At 29.7% G+C, this 17419-nt stretch overlaps 8 protein-coding genes across 8 annotated transcripts; 3 read left to right on the forward strand and 5 right to left on the reverse strand.

Moving 5' to 3' along the window:
* The first annotated feature begins 255 nt into the window (after window positions 1-255).
* Window positions 256-3673, forward strand: T551_00526 (transcription regulator CYC8). The gene is made up of 3 exons (XM_018372792.1): window positions 256-1060; window positions 1120-1836; window positions 1897-3673. Exons 1-3 carry the CDS (start codon window positions 883-885, stop codon window positions 3426-3428), a joined length of 2427 nt encoding a protein of 808 aa, XP_018231128.1. The 5' UTR covers window positions 256-882; the 3' UTR covers window positions 3429-3673.
* A 387-nt stretch (window positions 3674-4060) lies between these two features.
* T551_00527 (uncharacterized protein) lies at window positions 4061-5027 on the reverse strand (the record flags this gene model as incomplete). The annotated part of the gene is made up of 5 exons (XM_018372793.1): window positions 4061-4158; window positions 4204-4284; window positions 4335-4385; window positions 4589-4809; window positions 4936-5027. The coding sequence occupies 5 exons, from the start codon at window positions 5025-5027 to the stop codon at window positions 4061-4063; spliced, it is 543 nt and encodes a 180-aa protein (XP_018231129.1).
* A 312-nt stretch (window positions 5028-5339) lies between these two features.
* Window positions 5340-6374, reverse strand: T551_00528 (uncharacterized protein; the record flags this gene model as incomplete). The annotated part of the gene is made up of 6 exons (XM_018372794.1): window positions 5340-5676; window positions 5717-5758; window positions 5804-5832; window positions 5871-6167; window positions 6221-6290; window positions 6335-6374. The coding sequence occupies 6 exons, from the start codon at window positions 6372-6374 to the stop codon at window positions 5399-5401; spliced, it is 756 nt and encodes a 251-aa protein (XP_018231130.1). The 3' UTR covers window positions 5340-5398.
* A 1806-nt stretch (window positions 6375-8180) lies between these two features.
* On the forward strand, window positions 8181-10824 carry T551_00529 (uncharacterized protein; the record flags this gene model as incomplete). Its single annotated transcript, XM_018372795.1, has 9 exons — window positions 8181-9035; window positions 9074-9440; window positions 9485-9553; window positions 9596-9766; window positions 9809-9932; window positions 9975-10176; window positions 10219-10330; window positions 10372-10463; window positions 10510-10824. 9 exons carry the CDS (start codon window positions 8181-8183, stop codon window positions 10822-10824), a joined length of 2307 nt encoding a protein of 768 aa, XP_018231131.1.
* Window positions 10825-11056: 232 nt separating this feature from the next.
* T551_00530 (uncharacterized protein) lies at window positions 11057-12505 on the reverse strand (the record flags this gene model as incomplete). The annotated part of the gene is made up of 5 exons (XM_018372796.1): window positions 11057-11218; window positions 11270-11689; window positions 11735-12064; window positions 12109-12389; window positions 12436-12505. The coding sequence occupies 5 exons, from the start codon at window positions 12503-12505 to the stop codon at window positions 11057-11059; spliced, it is 1263 nt and encodes a 420-aa protein (XP_018231132.1).
* Window positions 12506-12593: 88 nt separating this feature from the next.
* T551_00531 (uncharacterized protein) lies at window positions 12594-14054 on the reverse strand (the record flags this gene model as incomplete). Its single annotated transcript, XM_018372797.1, has 7 exons — window positions 12594-12739; window positions 12784-12866; window positions 12909-13453; window positions 13504-13623; window positions 13668-13762; window positions 13806-13891; window positions 13936-14054. The coding sequence occupies 7 exons, from the start codon at window positions 14052-14054 to the stop codon at window positions 12594-12596; spliced, it is 1194 nt and encodes a 397-aa protein (XP_018231133.1).
* A 134-nt stretch (window positions 14055-14188) lies between these two features.
* T551_00532 (uncharacterized protein) lies at window positions 14189-16793 on the forward strand (the record flags this gene model as incomplete). Its single annotated transcript, XM_018372798.1, has 16 exons — window positions 14189-14285; window positions 14328-14499; window positions 14541-14615; window positions 14704-14984; window positions 15030-15107; window positions 15153-15282; window positions 15323-15440; window positions 15484-15549; window positions 15592-15644; window positions 15690-15863; window positions 15905-15918; window positions 15959-16042; window positions 16084-16124; window positions 16171-16329; window positions 16376-16492; window positions 16539-16793. 16 exons carry the CDS (start codon window positions 14189-14191, stop codon window positions 16791-16793), a joined length of 1914 nt encoding a protein of 637 aa, XP_018231134.1.
* An 87-nt stretch (window positions 16794-16880) lies between these two features.
* Window positions 16881-17311, reverse strand: T551_00533 (uncharacterized protein; the record flags this gene model as incomplete). The annotated part of the gene is made up of 3 exons (XM_018372799.1): window positions 16881-17045; window positions 17086-17107; window positions 17196-17311. 3 exons carry the CDS (start codon window positions 17309-17311, stop codon window positions 16881-16883), a joined length of 303 nt encoding a protein of 100 aa, XP_018231135.1.
* Between the last annotated feature and the right edge of the window lie 108 nt (window positions 17312-17419).

Here is a 17419-nt window from a genome sequence, read left to right on the forward strand (position 1 = left end):
TGGGGTAAATTTAAAAGCTCCGAAGCTAGGTCGATTATCAGTATTAAAAAATCTACACTGTTTTCGGAATAAGGGTTAAGCCCTATAAAATGAATATTGATATAGAGGAGCAAGTTAAGAGATGTTGAGGAATCAGTAGGCAGAAAAAGCTGTGTGATAGAAAAGTTGAATCTTAGTTAATGATCAGTTTAGTATATTGACAAAAGTAATTTAATATTGACAGACTAACTAAGTAGATTAGAAGTTTTCGGGCGCTAACTTTAAAAAGTGAAAAATAAAACGGCTAGTATTTTTAGTAAAAGAACAGAATATATGTCTAGAACTAAGATGTAAAAATTAGGCAAAAAAAAGCGAAAAATGAAGGAAAATCAAATCGAGCCAAATATACTTGACACATCTTTATTCAGGCTTGGCGTAAACTGGCGTAGATTGGTTTGGGAGCTAATCAAGAGCGGGCCACAAGGGCCGGGATCAGAGCAAATACAAAAGCTGTGCACCGTCGAAGTAGCCGGTAAAACGTTGGAAAACGTTCAAGGGGTATTTAAGGAACGTTCGGTAAAGCGTTCGATAAGAGAGCGTTTGACGAGCGTTCATTAGAACGCCCGTTAAAACGGAGACAAAGAAATTAGTAGGGGTTAAAGAGGAGATTTTAAAAAGGTGCTTTGAAAGAACGTCAGTGAGAATTGACGGATTAATCTTTTTGGATATTACTGAGTTTTTGGATACTTAAACACAACGACAAAATCTTTGGACGTCCGTGAGGAATCTACGCGGCGCACCACGCGCCGCCGCCGCAAGAAAACTAGTGCAGAAGATGGACAGTCATCTCGTGATACATCTCACGAAACCCATGCTGATTCAACACAGTCAAATACATCAATCATGGCAACAGTGACGCCAACTGCAGCACCAGTTGCAGTAAGTGCACCTGTAGGAACAACAGTCAATACAGTACCAACGACTGTGAATAGTTTGACTGTTGGCGGGACAGGAGAGAACACTGCACCCTCAGCGTTAGCACGGCTTGTGAGTATTAATGAAGAAACATGGATGCATATTGGTATGAAGAGCTTTTTGTGGCTTTTCATCTCAAGAAAATGATAAATCTAATATTTTTAGGCCGTTTAGCGGAGCAAATGGGAGAGTATGATCGTGCGTTATCAAGTTATGAATCGGCATTAAGGCAGAATCCATATAGTATTGGAGCAATGTTGCAAATTGCGTCGTTATTTCGTGCAAATGAACAGTTTGGACGTGCAGCGGAATACTTTCAGTCTATTTTAAATTTAGATCAAACAAATGGAGAAGTTTGGAGTGCTCTTGGGCATTGTTATTTAATGATGGATGATCTTCAAAAAACGTATGCAGCGTATCACCAGGCATTATACCATTTACAAAACCCTAAAGAACCAAGATTATGGTATGGAATTGGCATTTTATATGATCGTTATGGATCTCTTGAACATGCAGAGGAAGCATTTTCACAGGCAATTCAAATTGACCCATATTTTGATAAAGCGAATGAGATTTACTTTCGTCTTGGTATAATTTATAGACAGCAACATAAGTATACACAAAGTCTTGAATGCCTTCAGTATATTTTACAAAGTCCTCCCAGTCCATTAACGGAAACTGACATTTGGTTTCAAATTGGTCTTGTTTATGAACAACAGAAAGAATATAAATTGGCAAAAGATATATATGAACATATTTTATCTGAAAATGCCGATCATGCAAAAGTCTTACAACAACTTGGGTGGCTTTATCATCAGCCTAATACGTCATTTACAAATCAAGATCTTGCAGTTCAATATTTAACTAAATCTCTTGAGTTAGGTATGTGTATATATATAAATAATCTCTTTTATCACTTAGTAACATTCTTTTTTCACCTAGATAATCGTGATGTTCAAAGTTGGTATTTTCTTGGTCGTTGTTATATGGTTCAACAAAAATACAATAAAGCCTATGAAGCATATCAGCAAGCAGTTTACCGTGACGGCAGAAATCCGATTTTTTGGTGTTCAATTGGGGTGTTATATTACCAAATCAATCAATATCGAGATGCTCTTGATGCCTATTCTCGGGCTATTCGTTTAAACCCGTATATTTCTGAAGTTTGGTACGATCTTGGCACGTTGTATGAGTCTTGCAATAATCAAATTGCGGATGCATTGGATGCATATCAACGTGCAGCTGAGCTCGATCCAAACAACCCACATATTAAGAGCCGTTTGCAATATTTGCGTAGTGGAAAGGCTAGTGGATCATGTCATACAACGTCTTTTCCACATCCTCAGGATATCAATCCATCTAGTTATCAAAGTTCCAATCTTTCAGGAGGATTATCCGCCCAATGGTCTAAATCACCTCATTCAAATCTTTTACCTTCAATTGTAAATGAAGTTCCCAGAAAATTGCCTGTATTGCGTTCTTCTCAGCCTAACGAAACAGATTCACCATTGCCGAATCAAACACCGGATATTGTGAAAAAGTCGTCTGTATCTATTACATCGAATGAGCGATATGGACAACATACTCTTTCTCCAACAAATTATCACCATCATATGCCACCTAATCCTTATGATAAGGATAGGTCAAATCATACCAATATTCCACTTCATTCACCTATATACCCTCTTCAGTCTTCATCGGAATCACGCAATGGGTCGCATTCGGTTTATCATGTAACACGTTCTACAAATATGAATGAAGATACATTACTTGCGCCAATTCATCCTAATACATTTAATATAAATCATGAGATGAAACATTTGACGAACAATATCTCTAATTCTCATTCACCACATACAGAACACTCTAAGTCTTCATTAAAACAATCAGTTGACTCTATTATACATTATGATATAAAAGAATTTCAAGCTCACAAAAGACAGAGGGAATGGGAAGAAAAAAAGGATCTAAATGAGCAAAAGAAAGTTAATATTTTGAAGTTTGGAACGAAAGAAGTATCTCATGAAAAAATAAGCGAGAAGAAAGAATCTCATGGTCATAATACAGTTATTAAGAAAGCTGCAACAAAAGAACCAACAAAAACGAAAGAATTGGAGTTTAAAGAATTGCCGGAAGATTCTGACTCTACTTTATCTAGTAATCAAAAAACGTTATCATTAGCGTTTCCATCTACACCGCCTATTCTTAAAACAGATAATGTTATTCCTAAGTACTTGGAATCATCTGAAAACAATAAACTAGGACAACCGATTATAGACTCTGTAAAGGAAAATTCAAAGCATAATAAATTAAATAGTATAACAGAAATTACGAATCATGATACAAATATAGATGAAATTAAAGGGCCTGTTTTGAAGAAAGGATGGTCAGGCAAAGAAAAAAATGCACAAAAAATTGAGCTAACAGTGCGGAAAATAAGCATTAATGAGAATTATGACAATGATCATGAATAACTTTTTAGTCAACATCTTTTCACTTTTGTGTTTGTGTGATATAAATTGACATGATTTTTCTTTTTTTTGGAATTTATTATTGTTCGGCATTTACTATTAAAATTATTTTTCATGATTTCGTTTTGAAGTCACAAAAAAATTAAAAACAAAAAAACTATATCTTAGTGATACTATTGCTAAAAGTTTAGGAAATTTGTTTTAATTTTAACTCTAGGCTTTTTGTTTAGCATATTAAAACTCAAAGTTTAGTTAGTTATTCAAAACATAAAGGTTGTAAGGTTTTTTATTTAAAAGAAATATGACATGAACTTGAATGACAATTTTTATTAATTATATGAGATTACATTTTTTAAAATAAAACATTGTATTTAAAGATTTAGGATGATTAAATAATATATTGAATTTCTTATTAATATTTAATTTATCTTCAAAAATACTAAATTGATACATTGAATATGATCTAGAATACAATAATATATACATTTACCATAGTACATTTTTTAAGACAATCTAATGATAAATATGTGACTTCTATATTTTATTCCATCAAATAATATATACTATAGCATCTATTATTGTAAATGTTCCATTTCTGTCTGATCTGCTTTTGAATTATATTATTAAGATATTGGTTATCCGCCTTTGGGTTCCGTTATATTATTTGATAGGCTTGATAAAACACTTTTTCGAAGTTCACTTAAAAAAGTCGTTCCCTTTACTGTCAAATGACCTATGCTATCGCATTAAATATGACTACAAATTCATAATTTTAAACCTCGACCAGCCCATACTGATGTAATAGAACCACTTTTAGTCATCCATTCATTATCTGTCATTTTATAAATTTCTGGTTTATCTAACATTGTATTAAAATGAACAATGCAATATTTAAAAATAAAAATATACTTTTTGCTTGATAGGCTGAATCATTAGCTCGATCTAAAGCTGATTTCCATTCTATTATTCATTAGTCCTGCAAAAAATGCAAAAATCAAAAAAAAAAAAAACGCAAAAAATCCATAAATGAATAATAAACAATAATGAGTACATAAAACGCAAAAGCTAAAACATGCATCCAAAATAAAAGTAAAAAAACATAATATAAAGAACCATTTTACTCGTATATTCGGTTGCCCTTTTTTTCATTGTTTGCAACATACCTCTATTAAGATAGGCAGATACTTCAGAACTATTAAAACCTTTGTTTTGGGCATGCAAAGCCTCTGTTGTTGGCGTTTTTTGGGAACGATAAGATCCTGATTTAAATACATTAGATGGTATTGAGGATCCTGAAAAATTCTTGTCTCCAGTGATTCCAAGAGACATATTAGGCTTGTTCTGAGATGGCCATCCTGATTTACGGTTATTCCCGCGTTTTCCTCTACACTAATTGTTAATGTTTTTTCAAAAAATTTTATGTCTAAAAAAAGCCAAAAATAGCACTAAAAAAACCCGAAAAAAAGCATAAATAGCTTTTTATAGGCACTGATTAAGTGTACAGACTTACTTTACTTCCATTTCTTCTTTTCCTGGCATTTTAGATCTGAATCGTGTTTGCTCTATATTATGTGAGATGGATGACGTTGAGAATCCCGCCATCGTTAAGTAAGCGAGATTGAAGTTTAAGAATATTGGGTTGAAGTTAATAAAAATATTAACCAAAGGTCATAAATATGTTAATATCATGTTAAAAATATTAAAAACAGTGTTGAAAAGTAATAAAAAAGTTAAAAGTGTGTTAAGAAGTTTAATCGATTATAAGTACATAAGAAAGCCGAAAAAGAAGCCTTATAGGGATAATTGAAATTGGTGTTTAAGAAACCAAAATGTAAAAAATATTTTCTGTACAAAAGTATGTATGTTAGCGCTTCTTGTGAAGCGTCAAGTCAGATATATAGTAGAATACCAGATGTAGTTATCAAAAAATAGATAATAGTATAATGAAAATATTGAAAAATTAATAAAGGCGTTTAACGGTTGCTTTTACAGTAATGATGGGGATATTCATCTTCTTTGTAATAATCATATCCCCGTCCAGAGGTATAATGTTCGTAGCGTCCAGGACGCAGATCACGGTTGCTATGACTATCTTGTTTTTCATAATATGGATGAAAACGTTCCTGTGGTCTTCTATTATAATGATTGTATCGATCATATCCACCAAAGCGGTTGTACCGATCATAACGTTCGTGATGACTATACCGATTATATGATGTCGAAAAAAATGGCTTATTTTTGTATGAATAATCTCCCTATTGTTAGATATACATTTTTTTTTCTTCAATTACCTTTTTTCGGTGGTCCATAATACTTTCCTGGAGTTGGTGTTCCTTGAATCAAATTAGTTCATTTTGCCCAAATCATATATAGCTCACGCGGTCTGTCTCGGCGTGCTCGATCCACACTGTTTTTCTTAGTCATGTTCTCACATGTTTTCCACACCTTAAAACTCGTCCATATCTCTCTTCTCCCGTTAGCCCCTCCCGTGCTGCATTTGCACTTTCGATTGTCGACATCTGTACAAACCCAAATCCCCGTGGTTCTTTTGTATATGGATCAACCATGATCTGGCACTTCTCTACCTCTCCATATACAGAAAACATCTTCCGTAGCTCTTCTTCTCCTAGTTTATTTGCAATTCCTGTAACAAATAAATTAAAGCCTTGTCCATTTCCTCCTCCTGTCTGCCTCCAAATTTCCCTCCTTGAATTTTCCTGCTTTTTATATATTTCTTCTTCTCTATAAATACAAAAAATTCGTTTATTTCTTTATTCTTTCCCTTTATTCTTTACCTTATCATTTGATCTGATGATTCCGTCTTCCTACTGCTTCCACGCCGTTCTTGCTCTAGATCAACTCCTTCTACTATTATTATACCTTCTTAAAATATCATTTTATAGACTTACTTTCCATGTTAATCTTAAAATCATTATGAAACTCTGTCATCTTGTTCCATGCAAATTTTCTGACTGTTAAGGTCGCCGACTACCCCACATCAACCCCACATACTTTTAAGTGGGGTAGCAGTCTAGAGATGAGCTAAACAATAGAAAGAATGGAACAAGAAATAGACATGTAATGAATGGAAAATACTAAAAAAAAGTTTTTGAGCTAAATTGCTGTTTAAAATATGTATTTTTTATATTATAGTATGGATAGGAAAAGCAGGGAGTGGTAGGAGATAGACAAAAAATACATAAGATCAAAAGCAGAATATAAAAGATATTTTGTTTAATATGCAGGATTCTGAAGGCCACAGTATTAAATGGCCAAGGAATATTTTGTGATAACAGCAAGACACTAAGTCAACCAGTGAACAGTGTTGTAGGACAAGGAAGGCTAGCAGCGGTAAATTCTCGGGTGTGTAGACGCTAAGCAAACACGGCAATGTAGAGATGATGAATTGCTTAGCTGTATGAGTGAAAAAATAGATGACAATGGCACTACGTTGTAGATAGTAGTAGGAGGGCAGTGGTAGTACAGGTGGACAAGTGTAAAAAAATGAATAAAAAAACAGAACTGTACGGTTTATGAATAAATAAATTAGTAAATAGTTGTTAAATATATATTCCGTTGTGTCAAAGAATTTCGGCGGAAATATTAATTTTGTGTAGTGCAATAGATTAAAACTGAGATCGAGATACGGCACTAGAAATGAATTACAGAATCAGATAAAGGATTAGTAGATTATTAGAATGGAATTATTAGGATTAGTGTGTATGTTATCTAATTTATAAGTGGAGCTAAAAAAGAGTCTAAAGGTCGCTAGATTAAATTGAGAACAAAAAAGAATATTAAAAAAAGAGGTTTGAAAAAAAAGAATCTTAATACAGCAATTTTAAGATATGCTATGCATATGTCTTGTCCTTGCATGACAAAGTAATGAATTTTGTAAAATTCTAAAGATGGAGACGAGTATATTAAAAGTGTGTTGAGTGCAAAATACATAAAATTAGGGAGGGGGATGTGTTGGGGGAGTATGCAAGGAAAAAATATATTTTTGTAAGTATTTTTTCTGCAATTACTTTTTTGTATAATATTCCAGCCATATATGATATATTTATCTACGTCTGAGCGTTTACCCACGCACCGTACACCCTTAAATTTAACGTCGTTAGATGTGTACAGAGAAAAAATAGATAAAAATAAAGAAAAATAATAGGCATAAGCAAGAGGAAACCAAAAAAAACGTATTGGGTGTGTCAAGAGGATCATTTTGATATATATAAAGGTGTTTTTGTGTATAAAATAAGGCCATTGGTTTTACCAAGATCGGACTTATTTTAAAGGTGTTCTGAAGAGATAACAGAATAATTTAAGGCATATGCAAGAGGAAGTAATTTAAGATAATTAGTATTCTTTCAGGAAAAGTTATTTGTTAATTATTTGATTAATAATAATTATTAATTGGAACAACGGTTGTTTTGTATTTAAAAGGATCATTTATATTTATAACAATTGGGATTTGGAGTTTTTAAAAGAACAAAAAGCATTATTTGGCATAGTATTTTATTGATAATAGATCTGGTATCTTAAAAATAGTTACTTTTGCATAATTAAAAAGGGATTAAAAAATATTTTTAAGAAACAAAGTTTAAGGGTACAAAATTGATTTTTGGTTTAATAGAATAGTTTATGGGGTATATATTTCAGTGTTTTTGGTATTTGCTATTTTTTGCTTTTGAAAAAATATATGCATGTAAGTTTTAAGAGAATATCTGTACGTATTGCTTATAATTATTAGCGTTAGTCATGCAACCTATTAGTGTACGAAGAGTTCAGCTCCTTGAAAACGTTAGTTTGTTTCCACATTTTGTAGGATATCCAGAGAAGTCAATAGATTCTTATTCGTCCTTTGATTTAGTTTTTGCATTACCATATCATTTTCAGAAAATCGAATATTTGAGATCAATGAAGAAATATGTTAAACTCACGATGAAACCAAATTTGGATTTGTTGAATGAAATGTCATTTTTGCGGGTTCAAAATGAGCATGGGGAAACAGTATATTTTGGAAAAATTGATAGAAATGAGTACAAAGTTTATTCAGGAAAAGCATATATAACATACACAGAGGATGATACACAAATGTTGGAAAAAACATGGTATGAAACAGGGTGGGCAAGAATATCATTTCTTCGAGATAAAGATGCACTTGTATTTGAAGGTTCTTTTTCATTATTTGGGGATTTATATACTGTAAAAACATTAGAAAATTATATGTTATTTAAAGAGTCTCATGAACCAAGCATTTTTGGGCATAATGATAGTATGGTTATATGGTGTGATTCAGATCAATCGACTGAGATATTTAAAAAAAGAGATAATATGATGTGTATGTTTAAAAATTTAGATAATGATTATTTGTCAGCTTTATCGAATTTATCTGATTTATCATCTACTCATAAAAAGAGGAAAGAAAGTGATGTAAAACAATCAGGCTTATATCCTTCTAGAGATCAATTATCACTTAACACAGGAAATACGGATGGATGTCCAAAGTATAAAAAAATAGCTTTTATGGCTGCAGCTCTTGATTGTAATTATGTTTCGCAGTTTCAAACTGTAAATGATGCAACGAGACATATTATCTCTTTATATAATAAGGTAATGATGTTTTTATATTTATTAAGACTAATATAAAGGTTTCTGCAATTTATGAAGAGACATTTAATATTTCACTAGGGTTATTGAATATAACAGTTATGGAAAGTTCATGTCCTGTTAAAGAAAACTCAAACGTCCCATGGAATATTGATTGTTCATCTCATACTATATCTGATCGTCTGAGATTATTTAGTACATGGAGAAGTAAGATTTCTGATGGTATTGCATTATGGTCTTTATTTACATCATGTCGTTCTTCTTCGGAAGTTGGTGTTGCGTGGTTTGGAGTTCTTTGTCAAGATATTATTCCAAAAAAACATGGTATTGATTCAATTTCAGGCACAAATGTTGTAGCAAGTTCAAAACGTATTGAAGATGTAGTACTTGCTCACGAAATAGGACATGGTAAATATATTATTGTAATGATAATTTGATATATATATTTTTAGGGTTTGGTGCTTCTCATGATTGTACTGAGGAAGCATGTCAAGATTCTTCGGTTTCGTGTTGTCCTTTAAGTAGTCTAATCATTTATAGTTTAAACTTTCTAATTATGATAGGTTCTTCTTTATGCAGTGCAAATGGAAAATTCATAATGAATCCAAAAAGTTCTCCATCTTTACAAACTTTTAGCCCATGCACTATAGGACAAGTATGTTCTAACTTAGGAAAAAAATTGGTTAATTCTAAATGCTTATTGAGTAATAAAAATATTACTTTAATTTCTGAAAGTATATATTTTATGTTAATAGTTATATTTTAACATTTAATAGAAAGATGTGGGAATGGAATTATTGAAGATGGGGAAGAATGTGATTGTGGAGGGGAAAAAGGTTGTAAGGGGAATTTATGTTGTGATCCTAGAACTTGCAAGTTTACTCCTGGATCAGTGTGCGAGTATGTATATCTTTCAATAGTATATAAATATTTACTTTATAGCGATTCTAGTGAGGCATGCTGTAAAAATTGCCAGTTTGCACCAGAAAACACTATATGTCGCCCTTCTCATGACGAATGTGATATCGTTGAAGTATGTTCTGGCAACTCTTCAACATGTCCTTCAGATTTATTTAAAAAAGATGGTACATCATGCGGCAATGGATTTAAATGTGCATCAGGCATCTGTACATCTCGCAATATGGTAATTTTCAGCTAATATTTGATTTTATTTTAAATAATATAGCAATGTATTTCTCAATTTAATAATTCTAAAGGCGCATGTCATAGCTCTTGTATATTTTTTTGTGAAATCGGCGGTGCTTGTGTGTATTCTGGACTTCAAAATTATTTTATTGGTAAATATTTTTTATTATAACTAAAAAAGTAATATTTCAAGATGGAACACCTTGTGGGTTCTATGGTTTTTGTTATAAAGGTAACTGCATAGAAAGAACTTTGGGGAATCAATTGAAAACGCTATTAACTGGGGTAATTTTTTTAAGATAATATTTGAAATATATTAAAATGATAATAGTTTAAAAAATGGATTTTTATTATTGTTTTTGTTTTAGGGCTTCTTCTCGTTTTTCTAATCAGTTGTATCTTTAATCAACTCACTTCTTATAATAACCAAGGAAAACGTATTTACAATAAAGACTATCAACGCACAATTCATATTCCTGTATATACAAATTATCCACATCATAACTATCAAAACACTATGCCTAATTATATGTCGCAAGTACATTTTGATCCATATAGAAATTATCACGCTTTTAATCAAGAAAATATTCATCAAGCAAATCCTAATTCTGAAACTTATTATGACCAGAGATATAGATATAGATGAAATGCTTATGTATTCTTAAAATTTTTATATTGAATTTAATATATTTGCTGCATTTTGTTTTCTAAAAATATTTTTGTTGATAATCATCTTATAATTATTGAATATTTATATGAAATATATAGCAGGGACACTATGAAACATTACAAGCATTGTTATAAGTAAATCTTTTAATAGAATATTTTTGAAATAATAAAATTTCTTTTAAAAAACCTAGTATTAAATATACTTGTATTTAAATATTAATTGAGTTAGAAATAGGCTTTACCTCTAAGCCTTCTTTTACTAAATTCATATGTACCAATGACAATTTTACGCACTTTTTATATTCACTACTGATTTTATGTATTCTTTTATATATTGTGTCATGTTGATCTGATTCTATAATTATAAGAAACTAAATATTATATCATTTATATCATTTTTGTATAGTTATAAATATATATACCTTTTTTACATTATCTATTTTAGCACATATTTTTGACTCCATTATTAATTGTATAAGTTCTTTCTCTATATTTTCTAATAAAAATAAAAAAACATTTGCCATTTTTCTAAGATCGACTGAACTAAAAGGTTTAAGATATAAGATATATGCTTTTTGTCTTATATATAAAAATATGTTGTCGACATTTTTGCTCAAATATATATCAAGTATAAAATCATTTTTCAATCTATTTAAAATATCAAAACATTTTGAATAATTAGATGAATAGAACGTAAGAGCCACTTCCAAAATCTGAGGCTCTAGTTCTAGTAATTTCCTAAATTCAGTATTATCAATAATATATTGTTTGAGTTCATGACGAGAAAAAGATGGAAGAGCACAAATTATAGCATAAATAACTACATCGTTAATAGATATAATCTATAATATATTTAGTAATAAAATAAATAAATTATATATTGTTACGTCATTAAATTCTATGTTCTTTTCATTTTTAATCATACAAAATGTTAAAGCAGCTTCTCTATAATTCCCTAAATTAAAATGAACTAAACCTGAGATCACTTGAATTTTAGAATTAATTTCATTTTTAAGAGACGTATTTTGCATTCTTGAAAGCTGGGATTGTATACTTAAAAATTTCTTTTGTTCTAAAGACACTTTTATAATATTTAATAACGTATTCATAACGTGCTTTGGTGTTGTACAAAATTCTGATGCTTTAGAATAAAATTTTAAACTGTTATCTAGATCTCTACATGTATAATAATGATCCCCAAGACTGTTATATCCCATCTATTATAATTGAATTTATTTTTTGAAAATTAAAATAAAAATACCCTTATACTTTCTTTTATAAAGCTATTTTTATAACTTTGTAATGCAAACTCCAGTTTCTGGAGTATACTTTTAGCTTTGTTTTTTGTCTCAAGAATCCAATCTACATTTAAAGTTATATTTTTATCAGGACATTTTTTTTGTAATAATATAGCAAGTTTTTCATACAAAACAGTATCTAGAGTATCTGATTGAGATAAATTAATAGCAAATTCAAGTGCTTCAATGCTAAGAGATGAACAATGCTCAGAAATGAATATTAAACGTTCAATACGTGTATAACCTAATAAAAATAATTATTTTTAGTTTTAAAATATATTAATATTTACCTTTATAATTACTAATATAACTACTTAAATCAAAAGTAGGCAAAAAAACATCTAATTTTTTTTCATTCATATTTCAATATTAATTTAATCAAAAAAATGTTTTTTTTAAATTAAAATACTTTACAAATAACTTTTAAACGATGTTAAAAAATATATATTTAAATAGATACAGACATTTTAGAATGAACTAAATATTTTCCAATTTCCATTATTTTATTAATTGGCCATTTTCTAATTGGAAGTACTGAAAGATCTGAAATATAACCAATACGATACATTTCATAAGCTGTCCATGCAATCATAGCTAAAATGAATAAAAATGAATATATGAAATATGAAAAAATATACCAGCATTATCACTGCATAACTCAAGAGGTGGAAAAAAAAGTGGAGTATTTTTATATGGACTATTATTGAGTGATGTTTGTAATCTAGCGTTTTTTAGATGAAATATATATAATTAAAGTTTATACATAGTTTTCAAAAATGAATTTCTAGCAACGCCACCACTCACTACGATTCCTGATATAGGGTGGTCAATTCTGTTTAATCCTAAAAGAAGACGATCTGCAATATGAGTGAAGGCTGTTATTTGTAATGATCTGCCCAAACTTTTAAGTTGAGATTCTGAAAAACAAGATGTATTAATGATTCTTTCGACCGAAGAACCTAATCCAGAAAAAGAGAAAGCCAGATTTAATTTTTTTTCTGGTGTTTTCATCAGAGGAATTGGCAAATTCCATTTAGATTCGGTATATGTAGATGTATTTTCATCTTTTGACCAAATTTCAAGAGCTTGTCCAGGCATCATTCCGCTCCAACTAACTTTTAATAATCTTGAACATTTGTCAATCATATCACCAACTGCAATATCTAGAGTGGATGCTAAAATATCATGATCCAAAACACTTTTTGATCTAATTAATAATGTATGTCCACCTGAAAGTAACAGGCTTAAATAAGGAAATGAAGGGTGCTCCCCACTATGAACTAATCTATGTGTAAGAGAATGTGCTTGCTGATGTCATAAACAAATTAATGTTTATAAATATAAACATATAATAATACCATATGATGGATTCCAATAAAAGGAACCCCTAACGCAACAGATAAGCCTTTTGCTGTATTTAAGCCCACAGAAAGAGAGCCAACCATTCCAGGACCTTGTGTTGCAGCAACTATATTTATCTATTTGAATTCATATAGTTTAATTAAATATTTAAATATTATACGTTTCGTTGTCCATAGATATGTTCATTAAAAATTTGTTTCAAAATATCAGCCAATCTTTTTTGGTGGAAAGTTACTGAAATTTCTGGATTAATTCCTATTATATCTTAAACAAATTTAGAATTAGCTCCAGAATCTACCTCCAAACTTTTCATTTTCATTTAATGATCTCTCTGTTTTATGATCAATAATTTTGATTTTACCACTTTTTTCATCATTTTCAAGCCTTAATACTTAAAAACAGAGCCTGTAATTGCAAAATATACGTACAAACACACACTTGTATCATCACAAGACGTTTCAATTGCTAAAATATTTAATTTTCTGTGAAATTTTGAAAATATATATTTAAGAAAGAAAGATTGATGTTTCTGATATTTTAGAATCATAAAAATAGTTTTTTTTCTCTATTTTTTGTCATTTTTTCTAAAAATTTAAGATCTTAAGATTTACTTACGTTGCAGAATTTTGATAAAACGTTAAAAAAATAAAAATGTAATTTATTCAAAAAATTAAGGATAAAATGATACTGACAGAGGGTAAAAAAGAAAAAGATAAAGATCCTATAGATGCTTCTAAAATATTATCTGATTTTTACGTTAATTTTTGCAATATTAATCGTATGATGAGCAACATTGAATATTTTGACTGAAGAAAAATAGACATTAAAGACTATGAAAAGTATATTCATTCATCAGAAAGCTCACAAAAAGGAGAAGAAAATGTCAAGGAATTTGATGATTGGTGTCCAGTTCATGAATATATTCAAAAACATAAAAAAATTAGTCAATATAAATTTCGAAAAGGAGTAGATGAAAAACGAGAAGGATTTGTGTAGGTGATAAAATGGATTTTTCATTTTAGCTTAGTTTTAGGTATTATTATCTTCGATGGCCTCTTTTGCTGTTTGTCTTTGGATATCTTTTTATTTTATCGTATGGTTTTTTGGAGTATTTTAGTTTACTAAAAAAAATAGAGTATTATACATAATAATTCGTGTTTATATAGCACTTTATGAAAACATGTTTATATGGCAAGATTGGATTTACAGTTATTTTTTTCTTATTTATTTAGGAGAGGACAAAGGCAACATCTTCGAAAAAAGCTTCATGAAGCAAATTCTTATGATGAATGGAAATTAGCAGCTTCTGAGCTAGATAGGTTTCTTGGAAATGATAAATGGATGGAAGATCCTCAATTTGATTATTATGATTATCAATTGATTAATAAAGTACTGAAACTTTTGAGAACGTACAGGGAAAACGACAATGTAGAGGCACTTAAAGGTGTGTTGGAAACATGTGTTAGGTCTAACTTTGGTTATACTTTTTTTTTTGTGTAAAAAGCTTCTTATTTTTGGTTAGGAGGTATTGAAAATCCACGACTCTATAGTCAAACATATTTTGGAACAAAGTATTTGGTTGATGGTTATGTAACTGAAGGTATTTTAGAAAATGGGAAGCGGGTTTTTATGTTTAATTTTGTAGTGGAAAAGTGTTTAAAATATCTTATTAATAGTTCTAAAATTTCAATGCAAAATAAACTTTTTTTTTTTGAATATTTAATTAAAAATTATGGTCATTCAGCTTTATGTTTGTCTGGGGGTGCTGCATTTGCGTATTTGTATTTCTTTTTTTTTCTTTTTTAATATCATTAGTTATTATCATTTAGGAGTTGTTAAAGCATTATTAGATAGCAAATTACTTCCTAACATAATTACTGGCACTAGTGGAGGTGCTTTGATTGCGTCATTGGTTTGTACACGTACTGATGAAGTATTCATTTATTTGTTTTTGAAGTTGCATTTATAGATATTAGGAACTTATGGCACTTCTTGTTCCTGAATTATCACGTAAAATTACTGCATGTCATGAAAAAACATTTGTACTAGTTCTAAATTACATTTTATTTTATTGATTTTTTCAGGTATGGCTAAAACGATGGTGGAAAACAGGTGCAAGATTTGATGCGGTGGATTGGTATTAAATCTATTTATATCATACTAAATATTAATAATAACATAGTGCTATTCGTTGCACATGGTTTACTAGAGGTAGTACTACATTTAAAGAGGCTTATGAAAGGACTGGGAGAATATTAAATATATCTGTTGTTCCTGATGATCTTCATTCTCCTCCGAAACTTGTAAATTATCTTACTGCTCCTGATACTGTAATATGGTCAGCGTTAATAGCTAGGTTTGTAACGTGTATAATGTTTTAATGTTAATTTCTATTAGTGCTGCTGTTCCAGGTAATTTTTTTTTTAAACTAAATACAACTTATTATGAAAGGAATTTTAAATCCAGTTCCTCTTATGTCAAAAAGCTCGGATGGTAGATTAGTTCCCTACAGTTTTGGTAACAAATGGAAGGATGGTAAATTGTATTATATTATAGATTTTAAAGCTAAATTTTAGGGTCATTACGGACTGATATTCCTATTAATTCATTACATATGGTGAAATATTAAATACTGGATATTAAGTTATATTTATATTTTATAGTATTTTGATGTTACATATTCAATAGTTTCTCAAGTCAACCCTCATATTAAAACATGGTTTTTTTCAGCGAGAGGAGCTGTAGGCCACCCAGTAAGCCATAGAAAAGGTAAAGGATGGCGAGGAGGATTCCTTGGAAGTGCTATTGAGCAATATCTTAAGGTGCATAATAAACATTTAAATATATATATATTTATATTAATTTAAGCACGATATGATTAAATGGCTTCGTGTATTACGAGATCTTGAGTTAATGCCTAGGCCTCTTGGTCAAGATTGGACACATGTTTTTTTGCAAAAGTTTAAAGGAAATATAACAATTTGGGTATTTTTTCATATTGCGTTTATTAATTACAATTAATATTTACCAGCCTAAAACCCTTCCATCTGACTTTTTTTATATATTAAGTGATCCTGATGAAACGCGTCTTAGTCGAATGATACTTTATGGACAAAAAGCAACATTTCCTAAATTACAGTTTATATCCCATAGAATGAAAATTGAAAATCTCATTAAATATGGTCGTCTTCAGGCACAATTACATTATACAAAAGAAAATCATTCAAATAATCCGTTTTATATAATATTAGATAGAAGTAATGATAAAATAGCCTCTGCTGAATAAATATTCTTTATCTCTCTTAAGAATATTGAAAATGAAGAATTGTGTATATTATAAAATTTTTATAATATTACATTCTTGTTTTAATGATCATTTCTGATTAGATAATTGTAACTTTTTCAGGAATGTTTCTATTTTTCTCCAATGTTCTATATTTTTTTCTTTAGCAAAATCTTGTAATTTAGGAATAGTATTAATAGGCACTTGTGCTTCTTCTAATGCTTTTGCTTGATTTCTAAGTTGAACAGAAATATCCTTTTACTATTAAAAAGATCTTTTTAGTCTTGAAACTCACTTCTAGTAATGCCATATATTCTCTAACATGGCTTTGAAAAGTGTTTTTTAATGAAGATTCATTTTCTTTTGTTGTTGATTTTTTAACAATAGTTTCAATAGCTAAAGCACCTTCTTTTAATAAACAAGATATTTTCTTTAATAAGTAAGAAATAATTTATATTAATAATAGAATATGCCTTTTCAATATTTGTAAGTTGTTTTAAATGATCTTGCTCTTCATCCATCTATTAAACCCTATAAATTCTGGAAAAGCAGAATTTTATTTTCTATATTAAAAAATGAATTAAAATTGAAGATCTTATTTAGAAAATATATTTAAAAAATGTATTGGG

Source organism: Pneumocystis jirovecii, assembly GCF_001477535.1.
Source record: "Pneumocystis jirovecii RU7 chromosome Unknown supercont1.2, whole genome shotgun sequence".
Lineage (NCBI taxonomy): Eukaryota > Fungi > Ascomycota > Pneumocystomycetes > Pneumocystales > Pneumocystaceae > Pneumocystis > Pneumocystis jirovecii.